The following is a 21,874-nucleotide window of genomic DNA, read 5'->3' as shown; positions in this document are numbered from 1 at the left end:
ATAAGTCAGGGGAAAGAGCTATACATTTCCTCTAAGTTCTCCATAGTTTTCTCTAGGTATTATGTATTATATATTAATTGATTTTTTTAAAATGTGTTGTTCCATTAATTTTAAAAAACAATTTAGACAGATTTATTCCTGTTGACTTTTGTGACATCCCTAGGAGTAAACACTGAAATTAACATAAATAATGAAGTACACTATATGATAAAGAGTCTGTAACCCTACTATAAATGTTTTTAAATGATACAGGTGAAAATCAATGGTAATTGCATTCATAATTTAAATGGAGAGTAAGCTCACAGAAGTTACCAGTGAGTTCTGCTCTAATCAGGGAAATAGTTTATAAGATCTGCTTGTAGCATTTTGTTCATTTGTAAAATATACATATTTACATATTTTAAACTTTAGTTCTCAAATGGCACAGTGGGGACCTCTTGCTGAATGTTTTATTATCTTGTATACTCAGCCCACAACTAGATCCAGCAGCAAATTTAGAAGTTAATTCAACTTGTAATGTGACTATACTTCTTTCTTGAGGCAAAAAGAATGGTCACTTTGGGCAAAATCATAAAACTAGCATACAACTTAATTAGGATATTGTAATATATTTATTAAAAAGCATTACTGCTTTAAAGAACTCATTTTCCTTGACGGGGTTTCTATTAGTAAAATGCTCAGTTGTTACCAGCTAACTAACTCCTAACAATCATTGTGTCTGTTCTCTCTTTTGAAAACATAAAAAAAGGAATGACTATGTCCAAATGTGTCTTCCACTGGTTAGGTTTTCTTGAAACATTTTTATTTAATCTGATCAAAACACTCAATAGACTTTAAAAAAATGTGATGTTTATTTAACTGCAGGTCAGCTTATCTGTAGGTATTTCTTAAGGATACCTGATCTGTATGCTAATGATTCTAAGGTACAAAATAAATTTTAAAAAATGGTCTTTGTCTTCTTTGAGAAGATAAATTATATCCATTTAGTGTTAGTAGTGAGCAAGATCTCATTCTGCCAATTATATACTGATAACCTATACTGATATTTTGCATACTGATACAAAATATACTGAAATTGCTTGTTTCTGTAAGTATTAAATTGGTTGCTAGAGACAGAAATAATTCAACAAATACTTATTCAGAATTTTGTATGTGCCAGTATACAATAAAGTATTACTTGTATAGCAAACACAGTAAATGTAAATTAAAATTAGAAGAAGGGAGAAAAATCAGTGTAGGTTGCACAGAATAGATAAAGCTTGGGCTGAGTTTTGAGAGGTAGGCGGGACATCACTCAGAAAAGAGGAGCTTGTACCGCATGGGAAGAATGTAGAAACAATATCATTCCAAGAGGTACTCACCTCTTTGTTCATTCTTTTTTCCACAGATATTAGAATGTAAAAGGAGTGGTTTCATTGGTTTTAATTTGTTTAAACAACTAGCATTTTACAAAAGATGGGGCTTTGGGGAATAAATACAAATGCAAGAAGAAAGTTAGGGAATGTGGCTAGGTACCATGGCTCACATCTGTAATCCCAGCACTGTGCGGGACCAAAGTGAGTGGATCGCTAGAGTCCAGGAGTTTGAGACGAGCCTGTGCAACATGATGAAACTCCGTCTCTAGTTTTTAAAAAAGTTAAAATAAAAAAAAAGTTAGCGAATGAATGTTGTAAGAGCGTACCCTTTATTTTCAGATATCTAGAAGGTTGTGTCTTTTCTTTTAGGGGTGGGTAGCAAATATTTTACTTTTCCAAGAAATTTTATATTAGAAAGTTTTAAGATGGCAAAGGTTTTAAGTACTCAAATAGTTTACTCAAATTTTAGTCTTATTTTGAGCTTCTTATTTTATATATCTATGTGTGTATATATATATTCTCTCTCTCTATATATATATAATATATTATATATATTAGTAGTAGGCCATAGCCAGGGCATAGAGTAATGTAGAACACAGACTTAGGGGTCAGGCCTGCATTAAAATCTCATTTTTATCTCCTCTTTACAGTGTGACCTTGAACAAGTTACCTAATTTTCTTGAGCTTCAGATTTTTCCTCTATATAACAGGAATCTTAGTACCTATTTCATAGCATTATGACTATCATGAGGTAATATATGTAGAGATTAGAGTACACATGTCATATTAGGAGGTGTGCAATAAATGATACTTTATTCTGAAGATTAACATAATTCATACTTAAAAGGATCAAGAACGGCCAGGTGCGGTAGCTCACGCTTGTAATCCTAGCACTTTGGGAGGCCAAGGCGGGCGGATCATGAGGTCAGGAGATCGAGACCATCCTGGCTAACACGGTGAAACCCTGACTCTACTAAAAATACAAAAAATTAGCTGGACATGGTGGCAGGCACCTGTAGTCCCAGCTACTCGGGTGGCTGAGGCAGGAGAATGGTGTGAATCTAGGAGGTGGAGGTTGCAGTGAGCTAAGATCACACCACTGTACTCCAGCCTGGGCGACAGAGCGAGACTCCATCTCAAAAAAAAAAGGATCAAGAACTAGAATATTAAAAAAATAGAATGTGAATGTTTCTGCAAATTTTGATAAGAACAAGCCTATAAATTAATCTCTAATTTGCTACATTTAGGAAGATGGTAATGACTACAAAAGAAATGAAGTCTTCCCTTCTTATATTTTGTACATGCTAATTAATCTAGGAATACTCTTCTGATTGGCCAACTTTTATTTAGCACTTGCCATTTTCTAAGATATTTTCCTTGGGCATGCTGATGAAACTGAAGTGAATATATTACTTTGAAACTTGGGCCTATGAGGTGATTAATGTATTGCACTTAATCATTTTGTGTTTTATTCATCTGTCTGTGTTGTCTTCCCCACAAGACTGAGATGTCTTTGAGGAGAGATACCAATATCTTGGAATTTAGTGTGTTGCAATAGTTTTTTCATAAATGTTTATAAAATAAAATTGAGGAATGAATTTGCATCAGTGTTCAGCCATTACCAGTTCTATTTTTTTTTTTTTTTAGCTTTTAGCATATCCAAACAACTGCAGTTAATTTTGTGACATTTATTAATTTTTTATATGTCAGCATAGAGTCATTTATTAAATAACTGGAACATGTGATTGACAAGGTCAGTTAGCCAGTTTACTTATGAACATTATCCTTGGTCAATTTGGACCCCGTAAAATTAGAGCTAGAGTTCAAGTTTAATATGTCATTTGTCTTCTAAAAGTAGGAAAAGATATTTAGCACAGCTGTTATATTTATAGGATTATTTATTGATCAGTATCCCACAAGTGTCAGCTAGGGATGGGTAGTCCTAATCATAAACTGTGCACACTCATGCACACCCCTTTTCTTTGTCTAGTTTTCCAGGCAAAAAGAGAAAAATAGGAAATAGAATACGTAAAAAAATCTATTTCCATTCCTGATACAGCTCTGTGAGCATACCCTTCCAAGGTATTCTTGGAACACATTTTGTTACTGTATTATCTTTTGTTTGCTTCCTGTCTTTCACTCTTATTATCAGTTTGAAGTTTTACAACACTCTCAGATCTTGTGAGGACGCCTAAGAAAATATTACAGGTACTAATGTTCCTGTACTATTTATGATAGAAACACGTGTAATAGTTTATCACATTTATTTAGCTGATATAAGGAATTGTCAGCTAGGAATGTAGAAATAATTTTACTTTTAAAATTCTAAGAGCATAAGTCGTATATAGAGGTAAGAGTTCCTATGGAGTTCTTTTAACCTGGAGCTTCTAGATTAATAATACAATCTCTGAGCTAATTTGTTATGCTTTACTACTTGCTGTGCATTTTGAATGATGTAAATGTGCTTCAAATTAGTTTGAATCCAACTGTTTCAGTAAAAATACATCATTCATTACCTGTAAGAATATTATTTATTGACTCTCACTTCTTGAATGCTTTTCTTTCTGTAGTCATCTAATTATCCCTGGTCATTGGTTCAACAGACACCTGTTGATCACTACTTTATGCCAAGAGTACATTGGAGTTATAGAGAAGAATATGATTTACTCCCTATCCTTAATGCCAGTTTTGAACTAGCAAGTGGAAACGTGGAAACTATGACTTTGATTGAGAGGCCTTTTCAGAGCCTATATATTTTAATTTTAAAAGATCACACTCTAGATGTGACGTTAGCCATTGTTAGTTGTGAGGATATTTCTGGACCTGGGACTTAGTTTTGGCAGGTTTAATGTCTTCTTGTCATTGTAATTTCCTGAAGAGGGTAGAAATGAAGTGGTAAATTTTCTTCAAAGTCATAACTGATCCCTCGGTTGTGATTTTTAGGCTACTAGTAAGCTGATTAATAGATGCTTACAGCTACTTTTCACATTCCACATAGCTTTACCATATGTAGTTTTAAATCCAAATTAAATACAAGTCAGTGGTCTATGAGTTTCTCAGTTTAGCAGGTCACAAAAAAGTATTTCATGAATTCAGAACGGAGCAGTGATAAGTAAAAACTACATTGTTAACAAGCTAGTGATTAGATTTTGTTTATAGATAATGGATATTTTTCTTTTCTTTCCTTTTTTTTCAGGAAAAATAAACGTAAGTGTTAAAAATTTCTATAGCATAGTAACCAAAAGTGCTTTTTTTTTTTAGTTTTTCATTTCAGTAGATACTTATTTTGCGCTGTATTTTGTGTGCCACTTACTCTGTTATAGAATGGATATTCAGTGACGAATGAGACACAAACCTTGCTGTTGAGTAACTGAACCTAGTAGTAATCCTTTCTTGTTTTTGTGTCAGGACAGCTATTATAACAAACAGCTTCATGATGAAGAGTACTGGCTTTGGCAGGCTGTATAGGTACAAATCATAGTGGTATCATTTAGGTTGTGTCATTTCATTTAATTGATTTAAATTCTCTACACTGCAGTTTCCTCATCCATGGATTGATAATATTAATACCTAAACTTGGTTGGGAGGATTAGCAAGATAATTTCTATATAGTATTTAATTGATAAGCAAAATAAAAATACACAAAAGTGATACACAGCAAAGTAATTGGCCTTTACATATTTTTCCTACTAAAATGCCTTTGCCTATTGAGAGATAGTAGTTCAGTGGATATACTTTGTATTTTTCTTTGAATGTGGTGTTATAGCACAAGCAATGTATATACATCCCTTATTCTCATCCACTTGCTCTACTGCCATGCTAACATAGTTGAGCCCATCTTTGTTCTCTAGGGCCCTTTATTCCTTTGCTTTATATGGAATTGCCAACAGACAAACCACTTGTTTTAATTTTTCCACTAGAAAGGGATCTGAAGTCACTGGTTCCATTTTATGTAGACTGAATAGCCACTAGATAGAATTGATATCAGATTAGTGATCCATAGGTGATAGTCTCTTGTAGTTTATTAGTAGTCCCCTGAGGAGTTCAATTTTAAGCTCACTGTTTGTCACTTATGAGTCTAGAAACACTGATCATGCAGGAGTAGTATCAAGATTCTAGGCATATTCAGTCATTTTTAAAAGAGAGATAATAACCTTCAGTGTAACTATACGCTTTCTTATGGTAATCAGGAATTTCCCTAAGGAAATACATCTTAAAGTGTCACTCTCTAATTTCCTATTGTTTTTTAATACTTCAGGTGTCTCCTGAAGCAAAATTTATAGTTATAACTTGATTTTTAGGGTAACTTTTTTCCAATTTTAACACTCTTCATGATACCAGTACTCTGCTTTGTTAACTGTATCAGTTTGGGTCCTCTGTGGATCAGATGCCAAAATGAAATTAGACATGCAAGAGATTTATTGGGGGAGACACCCATGTTGGAGAAAGGGGAGAGCCTTCAGACAGCAGTGAAGGTTTGACCCTGCAAAAGGAGAAAGTGAAGGTAGATTGGGTAGAAGAGCCACAGACTGTAGCTAGTGCTCAGAAAATTTCAGCCAGGCTGCTGGGGAATCCTTGAGCCAAAATTAGCCTTTACAGGAATCCCTTATTTGGCAGGAATGACTAGGTTCTAGTACCACTGCTGTGTTCAGTTGTTGGCTGGGAGCTGCCCAGGAGAAGTATGACCTGGTGTGAATGCCCAGTGGATCCAAAGGTGTAAAAGCTGGAGGTTGTGAGTCAGTCATACACTCCACAGCAGGTTCTGTTGAAAGATCTGAGCTGGGCAACTCCATCACTGCCACGGTTAGTAACAGTGAAAACTATAGTGGCAGAAACACATATATTATTTTATTACCAAGTCTGTGAGGCATCGTCATTCATGAGCAAATGGAGAAATTGAAGGGTTAAATAACTTGTTTGAGGTCCCTTAGCTAGTAAGTGATAGACCCAGAATTCTAACTTAGGCAGGATTGACTCCAGAGTGCCTCAAGCATTTAAACCTCTACACCATACTGACTACATGCATATGTTGAAAAAATTCTGTGAAACTTTATTTTTATTATAACTTAAGTAAATTCTTTTCCCAGTGTTTCATGAATCTAAAAATGTCTAATTACCTTTTACCATACTAGTTTCTAAAGATCGATTTGTTTTCATTAAAGCATATATGTTCAAAACTTGTGGATTTACTCTTTGAATTTTGATGCATGTCTTCACTTGTCAAAAAAAGTAAATTATGCAAGTTACACCCCATCCCCCTTTTCTCCCAATATACTGAAGTTGTACTACAGATCTCTAGCTACAGTAAGCAATTCTCCGAGGATGAAGAAAGAAAATGTACATACACATAGGAATTTCTTTTCCAGAGCTAAAATTGACATTTTATAAATAATTTCCGTGTTGCAAACTTGAGACTAAGAAATCACAGCAATTCAGTGATATGCATTTGGCATGAGTCAGTTTTAGTTCTTAGTGCTTTTCATTGGAAATGGCATAAAAAGTAAGATTTCTCTGAATTTTTTATGCTGTGGGCTTACAAGAGACATAAGATGTTTTTCTCTTATAGATGTCTGGCAGTGCATGGCAGCAGAAGTAACGAAATGGTCACAAACCCCAGCAGTATTTCCCAGGTCACATGCACTCTTAATTTTTAAAGAATCTAGAAACAACCTAAGCAGTTGATAACAGGTCATTTCTAGGTGATAAAGAGTATTTGATATGGGTTGCCTCTCTTTCCACACCTTTCATTTTTATAATCATTTAGAGATTTACTTTACATAGTGATGGTTTTATGTTTTAAAATATGTAATCTAACTAGTAACTGAATTTTTACTTTCTTTTTAGTGTTTGACATTGATTTTGAGGTCTTAAAATTTTTTTCAAGTTTTTGAAAATTATTTCAGTTCATTGCATATATACAAGTTACAGTTCATCTATATATGATGAATAATTTTTATTATATATAATATATAAGCATACATATATAATATATATTATATATATAGTGAGCTGACCTGAGGTTATGGAAGATTCTGATTGTTTCATTTTTAAGCTCAAGAAAATGAATGCATTATAAATTCTTAAAACATTAGTTCTACTCTGTAAATACCCATAATCATTGACTGTGATATAAGTACAACTGGACCAAAGGCAACTACTGAAAAGAGAGAGAGAGAAAAAAATTACAGCTACTGCCAGAAGTGTTTGTGTGTTTTTCTTTAAAACACCTTTGTATTAAACTAATTTGAAGAGCTTTGCTTAAAAATAGCTTCCTTTGGATGTAAAAATTGGGAACTATAGATTGGTGCTTTAGAAATTTAGTCTAGTCTTTCAGTGACCTAGCAGTTGATGTGAAAACACGAATTTTAAAATAAATAGCATATTGGATGAACTGTATTCTACTCATGAAAGAAGCCAAAAAATTATGGATTAGACTGAGTTTTAAGTCATAAACCAGATTCGTCGTTAAAACGAAATGATAGATCCTTGACCCTTGGGCATGCTTGGAATAAATACGGAACTCAGTATTGTTTTTAAAACTATTTTGCTTTTATAATCTAAGACAGATGTACAAAAAACATGCAGTTTTTATTTTGTATTGGCAGCTTCCAAATATTTAGTATCTATTTCCAAGAGTTGCAATTAGTAAAGCAACCATGGTACTGAAATCTGCACATCCCACAAGCTAATTATATTTGCAAGGTCAGAGTGAATACATATTTTCAGAAAAATAAAGGGTTATATAAATATGTGTCTTCTACTTGGCTGTTATATCACAGTTTGTTGATCTGGAGTATAATGTGTACAATTCACAAATTTGTCTGATAACAGAAAGTGGTGTGTGATTGTGTTTATTTTACTAACCAGTATATTCACAGCAATCACTTCCAAATATCTCTCCAGTAAAGATGTGTTAATTACAAAACAGACAAGGTCTTCTATTATATTAAAGCTACTAACAAGAAGACAGCAGGAATCACACATGTAAATAGCATCATCAACCCCTATTTTAGTCCTCTGTTTTGATCTGTGAGTTGCGCATAGACCAAAGGTGCTATTAAAGACTGAGTGTATGAAATAGGCAGCATTATATGAACAAAATTTATTCAACAAGAAAACAGACCTTTAACATGAATTTAACAAGCCTGAGAAATTATAAACTATCATATGCTGCAGATTCATGCAGTGATAATAAACAAAAAAGGAAAGTAAGAGGTTTCCCTAAGCTAGCCAAACTGCTAATGGTTTTGTTATAAGCTGTCTACTGTTGCAGTGACCTCTGAAAAGTCTCAAGGCACTTGTACCAGAAAAAATTAAATGGTCAGGCTGGTGAATAGAGACTCAATGTGGTGTGTAGGCCTTCAGTATGGAAAGGAATTTTTCAAAGTCTAGCATCATATTCCTGAAAATATTCTTCATACTTTACTCAGAGGTTTTTGTTACTATATATTAAGGAGATACTTTTTGTGTAAAGTTTTTTGGTTAATTACTGCTTTAGTTTATAAGATACAAACTGAACTAATTTAATGTCTATATACTTCAAAATGAACTGTTTAGAAAACTCAGAGAGCTCAAAAAAATGGATTATTTCCCCTACCCACCCATACCTTAATTAATTCTTGGGGGTTCTTTGTTCAGTGTGTTGTATCTAAGATTTCTGTTCTTAACCATGGAGTGATCATTTTGCTGTCATTCTGTTGCATCATGCTGTAAATACATAAACATGGAGAAACGCTTTCAGCTTATACATACCATCGAGTGCTCACTAGGGCTTTTTTTTTTTTTTTTTTAATCTTACTGTGGCATAATTAACACCTTCTTCACCCGTTGCTCATTAGTGCACTGGACATTAATGAGTCTATTTTGATAGGTTGCTCTCAGGGATAAATCCACTTATTTTCACAGCGCAAAAAGCAATGATAAAATTATACAAAAATTAAAATGTAGACTATATTGCCATGTTTATATTTTATTGCATACTAAATCTAATTTTGGTCTGCAGGTTGTTGAACATGTTAGTTTCCTTACGACAGTTGCTATAGTGATGGCAGCAAATTCCTTTAATCTTAGTGTAAAGTAGTCATTTTCTATAGGCCATCATTGATACTTAGGAATTGTCAATGAAAGCATGTCATTTTATTAACTTCTTGAATTTTTCTCTTAATTTCTTAAGAAAATTTAAAAAATTTGTTTTTAACAGATCATGATACCTACTTAACTGGTATTTTCATTTCCTTTTTATGAAGTTTCACACCTGCTTCTAATATTTCAGAGAAATAATACAGACTTCTACAAGTAAAATAGCTGTCTGCTGTTTTAGTTTGAAAGCATTCACTATAAAAAAGTATACAGGAATTTTGTTGTGCTATATAATGAAATTTTCATAGTTTTGTAGCAGCTCTTTCTCCCCCTCATAAATGATTTTACTGAAATCTTGAAATGGACCAAAATGATGCTTTGCTCTTAAATATTTACCATTAATAGTTAGGGTGGCAATTCTTAATTTTGTGTTTAAGTTATATACCTATCTTTGAAAATGGTCACCTTCTTCCTCCTTTGCCAACATTTTAACTTTATCTTATTTAGTATGAGTGTGAGAAAATTTTACTTCTGTATTTTTAACAATTGTTTGAAGTTATTTATGATAACATCTGATTAAAATATGTCTGATATTAGTACTTGTTTTTATTGCTTTTTTAAAAAAAGAGAATATGTTTAGAAAAAAATTTTAAGTATAAGCAATGTAGGCCGTATTTATTTATATATAAACCTGAAAGTTGAGTGTGGATTGAGGTTATTGTATAAAAAGAAAAAAGTTTTCACAAACCATTAAATCATTCATGTTCTTGGGATACTTGGCTTTATTTTGATGCAAGAGGAATGAATCTATGGGAAAATGTTAACTGTTCAAAATAAAAGTAAAATTCAGAGTTGATATTGTAGGCCAAATGAGTAGACAGAAACTTGGATTGATTCACTTGCCATCATGTTTTAGTCTAGGTTTGTATTTTTTGTTATTGTCTTTGGACCCATCATAGCAATCTTTTACAAAGGGTGATTTCTTTCTTTAAATCTTGTTCTTTAGCATACAGCATGCAGTAATACTTATTACAAACAGAATTTTCAGACTTGATTAGATTTGGTTGGCTTAAGTATTTTTAATCTCTTAATATCCTCAAGTAATAATTGTACACATAAGAACAAATCTAGTTGACACAGCTTTTAAAACATTGATTGTTCAGCACTTTTAAAGGCAAAATATAGAAATACTCTGCTACTATACTATCTTGCTTTGATTGTTTTATGTGATAAATCTATTGAGTTAAATTCCCTTAAAGTGGCAATCTGTCTTAAAGTCACATGACTTTACGTAAAACTTTACAGTGTTGAAAAGCTTTAGCAAGTATGTGATTCTTGTCAATCTCTTTATATGTAAGCGCTAACAGATGTTATTGTATCATAGAAGAATTTGAAGTATTTCTGTACACACAAAAAGAATATACCTATTGTAATTTCTTTACCATGAATTTAGGACCTTATCATTCCATACCATGTTCTTGGCTTAAAGCATGGATGACCTTGGTTTTCTTATATTGTGCCTTCTATACTTGACAGTGGCTTGGACATTTAAGGCCATCAGACAAGGTATAAAGTCTTTCATAGTCACAAGAAGTAAAAGGTATCTGACTAGAAGAGAATACGTGGGCAAGTGCCTTGCTGGCTGTAATTTTGTTGTCATTTCAAGTACTGTGGTGGTGTAATTGATGTGACAGGGCTGGGCTTTAGATGTGGTCCCTTAACTTGTGCTCACTTTCAGTTTTAGTTTCTCTGTCATTCATTTTGATTAGGTAAAATTTAGGTGACAAACATATGCACACCAGTGAAGGCTGTTTGGTGTAAGTTTAGTAATGACATATTTCAATAATAAAGATGCAAAGTTAATTTTTTTCTTTACTGTTTCATGAAAATTGCAATAATTGGTGTCACCTTACATTACAAGATAGAGGGTGGTGTGCTGATGGCACAGTCAGCAGGAGGTTCTTTTTTATTAATATTATAATTAAATGATTTTCTGGATATAGTCCAGAAACAGATGCACGTTGATCATGCCTTGTCCACTGTTGCTTGGCATTATCACTTGCTTTTAAAAAAAGAATTGACTTGACACCTTGTTTTTACAGGTTGTTATTGATGCCTTCAGATTGATCAATGCTAATATGATGGTCTTAGGACATGAACCAAGACAAACAACTTCAAATCTGGGTCACTTAAACAAGCCATCTATCCAGGTATTGCCTATATTTGATAATGTGTTAAAACTCTGTTTTACATTTTAAAAGCCTGCTATAAGTAGTCTTTTTAAGTTCTAATTCTTAGTATTTTAATTTGCTTGCACATTAATTTTTCTTTTGTTTTAAAAGAGAATTGTAGAAATACCGTAAAAGTTAGATTTGCTCATGTGTGAGTCAATTTTTAATGGGGTCTTTAAATTTTCCTATCATATTTGAGGACACCCTTTTTGGGAGCATAGTAGATCCTTTATCTTGAAAGCATTCTGGCTTTGCATGGTTAACATTATAGAGAAGGACCAATAGGAGTTTCAGGTGAAGGACATAACTATTATCATTGCTTGATTAGTAGGTATTTTTCATAGCAGAAAACAATGGAGAAATTGCTGTATATTTTAAGATATCCCTAGAAATAATTCTTAAATATACTTAAAATTTTCTTTTTTAAAAAACCCACCTTTAAAATAAACCCTATAAAAGACCTCCATGTGTTACTTGTGATGAGAGTTTATATCTTGTTTTTTATTGTGATAATCAGTTACCATTAATTGCAGTTACCGATATTCAGACACTTAATATCCTCTTGAGTGATTGTTTTCTTTGTATCATTCACATGCCATGTTGTTTTTATACAAATCTGTATTGTCTGCAAAAATTATTTTAAATGTGTTTTTAAATGCACCACAGTCTGTGGCTATCTAGTTAATTACTTCTCTAAAGATTAATTAAATGGGCAGAAATACCACGTTTGGTTAAGTAGAATACATAAAACAAAGACATTTTAGTAGTTATTGCTGCTCCCTTCTGAAACCTTGCTCTGTCATGAGGTTGTCTTTGGGGAGTTATGGCTTTGACAGTTAACCATGGTTAAGCCTTAGTTACACTTTGATAACTTTATACTTTTAAATGCTTAATTTTGCGGCAGTCACTCTTCCGAAATCTTCATCAAAGTGAAGTGTTTTGTTTTAAAGGATTGAGGTGTGATTTGGAAAAAAAAAAAATTGCAAGTCAAGGAAAACTGCAAAGTATAATGAGTATGAAATAAGCTACCAGTGGTTTTGACTGGGTACAGACAAGCCCGTACTTGCATGTTCCAAGAGAATATATTATTGGACCTGTTTAGCCTGTGATAATGACCTTTTTTTATAAACTCCAGTAGCATCATACTGCTTCATTATTTTTTGCAAAAGGTTAAGTAGCATCTCACAAGCCAAGATCATTGTGATTACTACATGGTATGTTTCTGCCAGAAGTTTTTACTAATTGCAACTCACTCACCACCTGTTGCAGATTTCTTTTTTAAAATTAAAGCACTGCTTTTTAACCTTAAAAATCGACTGTAATCAATATTAATAATGTGTTTTTTTAATACCAGTCCAGTTTGTATTTTTTAATCTTACTTTACAGCCTGTAATTTAAAGTGCACCTTATAAAGCAGGTTCCAAACCTGTGTTAAACAACATGTGTATATAACAACTACAGCATCATTATTTTTCCTTTCATTTTAGTTTGTTTTGCCTTCCAATTAGAACTTCTAAATATATTTATTTCACAGTTTATATAGCGCCCATCAGAATGACATCTATCTGGGTGCTCTACAGTTTTAAGACAATTTCAATACTAAAACACACAAATGGGACCAAGCCAACAAGTCACAGAACAAAGCCACACCTTAATGTACTTTCTTATTTTTCTAAGACAAGCTAGAAAACAACCCAGAAGAGCCTGAAGGGAATGGTAATATCTGTAATGAATTTTACTTTATGTTAGCAGAATATTTAACTCTGGGATCAGAAGCCTTTCAGAAATGCCATGCCTTTTATTTTGAAGGGGAAATTAGCTGGTGTTAAGAGGGGCCTTGCTCTTAAACCAGCTTTCAAGTAGTAGGGATAAAAGTCTGATAACAACCATCAGCTCACATGCTGGTGGTCACTAATGATTTTCTAACAGATTTTTTTTTTACTATTATACTTAAAGTAGTAGAGAAAAATTATGATTCATTGTAGACGGCTATTTAATAATTTGGGAAAAGTTCAAATATGTTAAGTAAGAAAAAGATTATACAGCAGAATATATCAGTTCTCCATTCTGCAAGCGTGTATTTTATAGATGGTGCCTGTATATTTTATACCAGGATATTAGCATTGGTTACCTTTGGATGGTAGAATTGTGAGATTTTTTTGTCTTTCCTTGCCCATATTTCTTAAATTTTTGTTCAGTGAAACATACATTGCTTTTAGAAAATGTTCTTTTTAAAGTACTAATTGACAGTGTTGAAATAAGCTAAGAGACAAAGGTTATTTTCACTTTCATGTTTTATATAATAGAAGCCACTAATAATCTTCATAGAGAGGAGAAAGTATAATGCCTGTACTGTAGGCTTTTATATTAATATATGATAATGTATATTATTTTGCACTTGGAACATTTGTCTGTTACTGTCAAATGTTTAGAATTGAGAGTTAACAAGCATTTATTTTAGTGACTAAATTTTTTAAACTATTCCATTATAAACTGTTCAGTGACATTTTGGATTCTTAAGTGTCACAGTAAATTTGAAGATTGGTAGTCAGTCTAATGGAAATTTAGTAAATATTGATGCATAGATGCATGTGCTAAGGCTAAGAGCCTCTAAGTATAGTGTTGAGTACAGTTGCATTGTTTAATAGAGTTAAGCTATTTGGAAAACACTGTATCAGTAATTACTGAACATATAAGTTATAAAACAATTGCACTAGAAAGGAGCCATTGTAATCATTTCGTACATGAGGAAACCTGAGGCCCATAAAGGTGAGTTGCCCAGGTTGCCCAGTGAGGTAATGCAGGAACTAGTACTCATAACCAGATTGCTTCATTCTTTTATATTATCGTTGGAAATTTAATTAATTAATTTTGGCACAGATAATATATATATACAGTTAAAAAAAATTTAAAGTACAAAGTCATTTAGCAAAAACTCTCCCTTCCTCTTTCGCCTTCTGCAACTCAGTTCTCCACTCTAGAGGGAACCACAAAACACATTTTGTTTCTTTTCAGTTATTCTATTTATATTCAGAAAGCTTCCTTTTAGAACGTGATTTAAAGGATATCAGTTACCACCATATTTTCAGTTTATCAATATAAAATAAAGGCAAACAAATTTGTCTTTAGATCCAAGCACACCTTTTTAAGGAGCATGAAAACTTTAAAAACTTATCAGGAACCCATGAATAGCTTATATATAATTCGTAAACTGTGTGTTTTATAATGCGCCTGCTTTTCCACAGCAGTGAGTGCATAGAGGTAAAATCATAAGTCAGTTGGTCGTGTGTAGTTCTACATGAACCCAAAAAGGACATGGCTGGTTGACTTATGATTTGGGAGGAAGGCACTGGAGGCACCACAGCAGGTGAGTAAGTGAAATTGAAAGACTACTTGAGGATATCATTTGATTTAAACTTACCATTGTTTTGTTATTGTTATACCTGCTGATCTTTCTTGCTGTCTGTGTTAGTTTTATTGCTTTTATCTAAAAAATTGATTTTCAAGTAATAGGGATAAAAGTCTGATAACAACCATCAGCTCACATGCTGGTGGTCACTATCAGGAACCCATGAGTCACTATCATGAACCATGACTGTCAAAATGAGACTATCTGATTTTGATAGTCTCAAAAATATAGGGCCTAGTATCTGTGGGTCCATCAACTGGCTTCTGTATGTATTGGCTATAACAGTTACTAGCTTTATGACCACCATGTAGGGTTGTGCAATTAGTGAGTGCATTGCGCAAACACGCTTGGATGAGGGAGCTTCCAGCTCAAGCTCCACTGTCTGCAGCCAGACTATGTCTGCTTAGAGGACTGAGCACCTTTTTCTAATTCTCTACCAGGATGATTCATCTCCTAATGTACACAAATAGCACAGATTAAAGGAAGCCCTGATCACTTCTACTTTTTGGTCTGTACAGAATAGCATTTTTATGCACTAAAATTTAATTCATTGCTCCCGATGATTATTGAAATGAATAAGGATTTAATATATACCCTTGGTACTTTACAATCAGTCACTGCTTCCTATGGAATTTCATAGCTCACTTTTATAACAGACATTGGTAAAATAAGAATCTATTGTTAAAGTGCTCATCTAAAATATTTTCATACTCATTGGAGTGATTTTTGCTAGCAAAGCTTAAAAATTAACATAATGCTTTGTTTCATCCTGATCCTTAAAGTACACAGACTTAATCCAAGAATTTCCTGACATGTATTGTAGCATAGTATGTTAGAAAGAACATAGGCTATGGAATAAGAATGACCTAGGTTCAGATCCCCATCTAGCCTTTCACTAGCTATAAACTTGGACAAATTACTATTTGTGTCTTATTTTCTTTCTTTTTTGTTGTTTTTGTTTTTTTATAGAGATGGGGTCTTGCTATGTTGTCCAGGCTGGTCTTGAACTCTTGGGCTTAAGTGATCCAGTGCTGGGATTACAGGCTTGAGCCACTGAGCCTAATGCTGCATTTTATTTTCATCTGTCAAAATACAAATTGAATTGCCCTACCTTACAGTACTGTGAAGATTAGAAGATTTAATGTGTAAAGCAGATACTAGCTGCTCATTAAATGTTCTCTTTTTTACCCCTTCTTCCTCTACCTCGGTGACATCTTAAGACCTACATTGTAAAAGTCCATTAGTTAGAGAAGTGGTGATTATTTTGGTTAGCTTTTGTCTTTAGATTCCTGAGGGTTAACTCCAAAGTCCTTTTTGTTTTTATACTTGTTAAAAATATCCCTAAAGGTGTATTTCTGTACTTTCATGTTTTTCTAGGCTGCCAGAGGGTCCTTTAGGTCCACCACAATACTATTGAACCTCATTTGAACACTTGATGTTGTTAGACTTAGATATGGGGGCAGTTGTGATTTGATTTCAGGACATCCAGGATTATTGTTTCTTAACAAAGCCATGCCGTTAGCTTAAGATTTTATTATGATTGGACTGTTCACCTTGGAAATAGAGTGAGGTGAAAAAAATTCTGGTTAGTGAGACTGCATGTCACTGGATAAGAGCATTAGCTAGACAGACCCAGTAAAGACCAAAATCCACATTGTTAATTTGGAGACATGCATAACATAATTATCTGAATCAATCATAACTGAATGAGGAAAAGGGGAACTCCAGATTAATGTGGGTAAAGAAACAGTTGTGTTATTGTAGCTTTTTAGGCTTTTCATTTGAAATACCCATGAGCCCCCTAGATATCATAAAGTTAGATTTAATAAATTATGAATGATTTATAAACTTAGCTTACAATAAGATCAAACCTTATCTCTGACTGAGCAAGGCTACTGAAACTGCTTAATTTGTGCTCCTCCATATCATGCCTTGAAGAATGTGTAACCCATTCCTCTAAACCTTAGGTTTAAACTTATAGCTAAGAAAAATACTTTAATTTTGTCTTAATTTACTTAAAATAAAATGCCTTTATTAGAGGATGGTACAGGTATTATGTAAGAATATCAACAGTTTCAAACATTTTTATTAGGTGAAAAATAGTAATTTGTCCTTTTTAAAATCATTTATCTATATAGGCATTAATTCATGGACTAAACAGACATTATTACTCCATTACTATTAACTATCGGAAAAATGAACTGGAACAGAAGGTAAGTTTGAATTTTTATCTTATAGGAGGAAAAAAGTCTTTTTCAAACCATTTAAACTATTACCTGGAATGTGATTTAAATTTGAATTTTTGACCTCTTTCAGTGTTTCCAAATATTATTCCATTATTGATGAATTGCAGCACAAAATAAAGGAATATTTTATTGGACTATTTAAAAACACATTTTACCTTATTGGTAGGTGCTGAAGTGGGAGAGGAAGTAGGAAATAAATCAAACACTCCACTTTGGTTTTATGATAAATCATAAAAATATTTCTTTTAGTTCTGTGATTTTCTGATTAACTTATCTTCTTCAAGAAAAAGGCTTTTTGTAATTAAATTAGTAAATATATTGCTCTATAAATTTGAGAGGAATGACTTAAATTGCAGTTGTGTCATGCTTTTTGATTGTTTATTTTAAGAGAGAGGGTCTTGTTCTGTCTCCCAGACTTCAGTGCAATGGTGTGATCATGGCACGCTGCAGTCTCAAACTTTTAGGTTCAAGGGATCCTCACTCTACAGCCTCACGAGTAGCTGGGACTATCGGTATGCACCACCACACCTGGCTGTTTTTTGGGTGGTGGGTGGGAGGTAGAAACGGACTCTTGCTTTGTTGCTCAGGTTGGTCTTGAACTCCTGTGCTCAAGTGATCCTCTCACCTCAGCCTTCTAAAGTGCTGGGATCATTAGCATGAGCCATTGCACCCAGCCTAGTGCTTTTAGAAAACATACCATGTTTACTCTAAGGAAAACTAAAAGTGAGTCAAAGAGAAACAGTTATAGGGTTTTCAGATAATTTGTACTAGATTCTTATCCCATTTTATACCAGTTTTCAAGTTTGATTAGTTTTTAACATTACCTGACATTTTGATGAATTAGCATTCTCATTTGTTTCTACTATTTTAGGATTATTTCTAGTATAGTTTTTCTCTCAACTAATGCCAAGTATTTAACTCTGCCTGTTGTTTTTTGATATTACAATCTGAACCACTTTCCCCCTCTTTACTATTACAATTAGTCATCCACCTAATTAGTTTCTTGTATTTCTCTCTGAGAAAGTTAAAAGCATTTTTTAAAAGAACACTGAGTTTACTGTTGATTGATAGCCAGTAAGTTTTGGTTAGTGAGACCACTCTCAAGTCTGAAAGTGATAAGTAATCAGTAGCAAATAAGATCATTCTATCTAGTCCAAACTGTTTCTCACCAAGGTGTCTTAGACGGGGATTCTGGTACATGGCAAGTGGCGGATGGAGTGAGCTGGGCTCTCCACGTTTACCCCCTCTTTCAACCAGATCACGTCCATTTTTAATCTAATCTATATACTGGGGGGGGAGGGTATGCAATATAAGATTTTCTTTGAAATAAGAATTCTAATTTTGTTTTTTTTAAGTTTGATAAACTAGAGTTTTAAAAGGTGAAATCCACTTATAAACTCATCTGAAGAGCCCAGTGCTTGAGCGTGTAATGAGCGAGGGGAGTGGGGGACTACTTCCCCCTTGGCCTGAGGGGATCCTATAAAGCTGTCTTCTAATTCCTGCCTGTGTACCACAGTTTACTTCTGCTGTGATAGATTTAGTTGATTAAGTATATTTTTAACACTTATTTTTAATTTTACATGGAATGAGTACAGGCTGTGAAAAATGGCACCACTCAGGTACAGACAAAATTCATTCAGAATATAAATATTTTATCAGACTGCTATCTGATACCCATCTATTCGGAAATGTCTAGCTAATTACATCAATTTTTTCTTTCTCTTTTTTGGGGGAGTATCTCATAAACTTAGCCATTTTCCTTGGCATAAACAGCAAATATATAAGCACTTACATAAATTACTTAATGTTATGTTTATGTTCTTAATAGCCCAGTTTAGCTGTTAAACTGCCTTCTTGGTAACAAAAGCTCTGCCTTTACTCTTATCCAGACAACTTGTATATTTAACCCCAAGCCTTACTTGAGGGTCTCAAGGGAATCCTTGTCCAGGTATGATAGGAATATCCTGCTGCTCCTTGGGAACTGTCTTTGTTTGCTTTTGAAGTGGTAGGGAAATCTTAAGTCTCAACACTTAATTATAGGTGGCTATATAGCATAGGTAGTTGTAGCAGCATCCACATTTCTCAAACATGTATTTTCTAGAATGGTATCAGTGGAGAAGCTAGGAAGCAATCAAAGAAACTGAAATCATCTGTGGAGGGTTTTCCTAGTTTTTTTTGGCATACTCTCTTTGCCCCTGGAGCCATAGTAAGAAAATGGGAGAATTAGTGCCTTTGGAACCAAAGGAAGGGAATGGAGGAGTTTTGTATCTTGAAAAGCCTTATAGGTGATTTTGACAGGCAGCTTATTTTCCAATATACGATAAAATTTGTACCACAAATGGCTGTAAACTTCTAAGCAAGTAGGATAATTTTTCTAAACTAAACCCTCATATATCTCCAAGTACATCTTCAGATTCTCATGGGTCAGGGATCTCATTTAAAGTATAACGGTTCTATTGACAAAACAACAATCATTTTCTAGCCATCATTTTTTTTCTTTTACTTTTCACAGTTTTGTGAATCATCCAAAGGGAAAACTTATTTAATGATAGTCCTCAATTGAAGAAAATTTGTAGGGTAGGACTTTAAGAAAAACTGTCTTAAAATATAAACTTGAAAACTTAAAAACTTCTAAGAATAAGTACTCAGAATTGTAAGTCCAATTTGAGAAACGTTGAACTAAGGTGTTTAGTTTCATGATCACTAATATAGGGTCCAACCCCAATTTGCTGGTGTGATTGCACATGAGTTTTTTTTTTTTTTTTTTTTTTTTTGGAGTCTCACTCACTCTGTCACCCAGGCTGGAGTGTAGTGGCGTGATCTCAGCTCACTGCAACCTCCGTCTCCCGGGTCCAAGTGATTCTTCTGCCTCAGCCTCCCAAGTAGCTGAGATTACAGGCGTGTGCCACCACACCCAGCTAATTTTTGTGTTTTTAGTAGCGACGGGCTTTCACCATTTTTTTTGGTTTGTTTGTTTTAGAGGTATGAAGTGGGAGATCAGGGGTCTCACAGCCTTCAGAGCTGAGAGTCATGAACAGAGATTTGCCCACGTATTTATTAACAGCAAGCCAGTCATTAGCATTGTTTCTACAGATGTTCGATTAACTAAAAGTATCCCTTATAGGAGATGAAGGGATGGGCTAAAATAAAGGGATGGGCTTGGCTAGTTATCTGCAGCAGGAGCATGTCCTTAAGGCACAGATGGCTCATGCTGTTGTTTGTGGTTCAAGAACGCCTTTTTTTTTTTTTTTTTTTTAATTATACTTTAAGTTCTAGGGTACATGTGCACAACGTGCAGGTTTGTTACATATGTATACATGTGCCATGTTGGTGTGCTGCACCCATTAACTCGTCATTTACATTAGGTATATCTCCTAATGCTATCCTTCCCCTCTTCCCCCTCCCCACAATAGGACCCGGTGTGGGGCTTTCACCATTTTAACCAGGCTGGTCTTGAATTGCTGACCTCAACTGATTCGCCCGCCTTGACTTCCCAAAGTGCTGGGATTACAGGCATGAGCCACTGTGCCCAGCCTAGATAAATCTTTTATTCTCAGCTTCATGGCTTTTCATCCTGACAATAAGGAAGTTATAGATGGAATACCAGAATGTGAAGGAAACTTTGAGATTACCTAATACAAGCCCTTAATTCATAGATCTCTAAACTGAGGATCAGAAAGATTGACACAAGGTCACTCAGTAAATAGGGCATTTATCTCGTTACCTTGGCATTGAAAAGCTAGGCTATATGAAAAATTAGAGATACTTTGTGTAATATTAATATGAATGTCATTCATTCATCAGATGTTTATTGAGCTACTATTAGATATTGTTCTAGAATATAGACCCTAGTGGTCTTGAAATGAATAGGGCAAAATCCCTGCCTTCTTGATTTCCCTTTAGTAGGAGAGAAATGCAGTAAACAAGTAAACAAAAATTTCAGGTCTTTGTAAGCGTTATACAAGTAATACAGCAGGTTAAGGGAAGAAAGATTTTGATTTTGTTTAAGGTAGTGTAGTGCGACTATTTTAGGTATAGTATTGTTAGGGAAGACATCTATCTATAAGGAAGAGAGGAAGGCAAGTTATGCAAAGATGAGAATAGCCTTCTAGGTAGAAGGACAGCAAATGCAAAGGCCTTGGTGTTGGAGTACTCCTTAAGTTATATTAATATAAATACAGGAGCATTCTAATTGGAGTTTATTTGCATTAATAAAGTTAAATTTAAATCATTAAGTCAAAAAAAAATTTTTTTTTCTCTAGACAATGAAGGGGGTATCCTCAAGGCAGAAAAATAATTACTTTTTCTTTATTTTTTAGATGTTGCTAAATTTGCATAAGAAGAGTTGGATGGAAGGTTTGACACTTCAGGACTACAGTGAACACTGTAAACACAATGAATCAGTGGTAAAAGAGATGTTAGAATTAGCCAAGAATTACAATAAGGTAAAAGTTACTTCCACCATTTGTTCTTTATAATCTTTGGAATACATATGATTAGATGCCAAGCATTGTATAAGTAATTAAAAATAGAGAAACCTTTTTTGTAAATAAA

General features: G+C 33.8%; 1 protein-coding gene across 1 annotated transcript in view; it reads left to right on the top strand.

Moving 5' to 3' along the window:
• PSMD14 (proteasome (prosome, macropain) 26S subunit, non-ATPase, 14) overlaps positions 1–21,874 on the top strand; it is a 117,990-nt gene that overhangs the window by 79,610 nt on the left and 16,506 nt on the right. Inside the window, exons 8-10 of the mRNA XM_011991394.1 lie at positions 11,537–11,644; positions 17,213–17,287; positions 21,640–21,765. Coding sequence (XP_011846784.1) covers positions 11,537–11,644; positions 17,213–17,287; positions 21,640–21,765 — 309 coding nt within the window. The remainder of the gene's footprint in view (positions 1–11,536; positions 11,645–17,212; positions 17,288–21,639; positions 21,766–21,874) is intronic.

Source organism: Mandrillus leucophaeus, unplaced genomic scaffold (assembly GCF_000951045.1).
Source record: "Mandrillus leucophaeus isolate KB7577 unplaced genomic scaffold, Mleu.le_1.0 Scaffold110, whole genome shotgun sequence".
Lineage (NCBI taxonomy): Eukaryota > Metazoa > Chordata > Mammalia > Primates > Cercopithecidae > Mandrillus > Mandrillus leucophaeus.
This window is presented reverse-complemented; position numbering and strand designations above follow the sequence as displayed.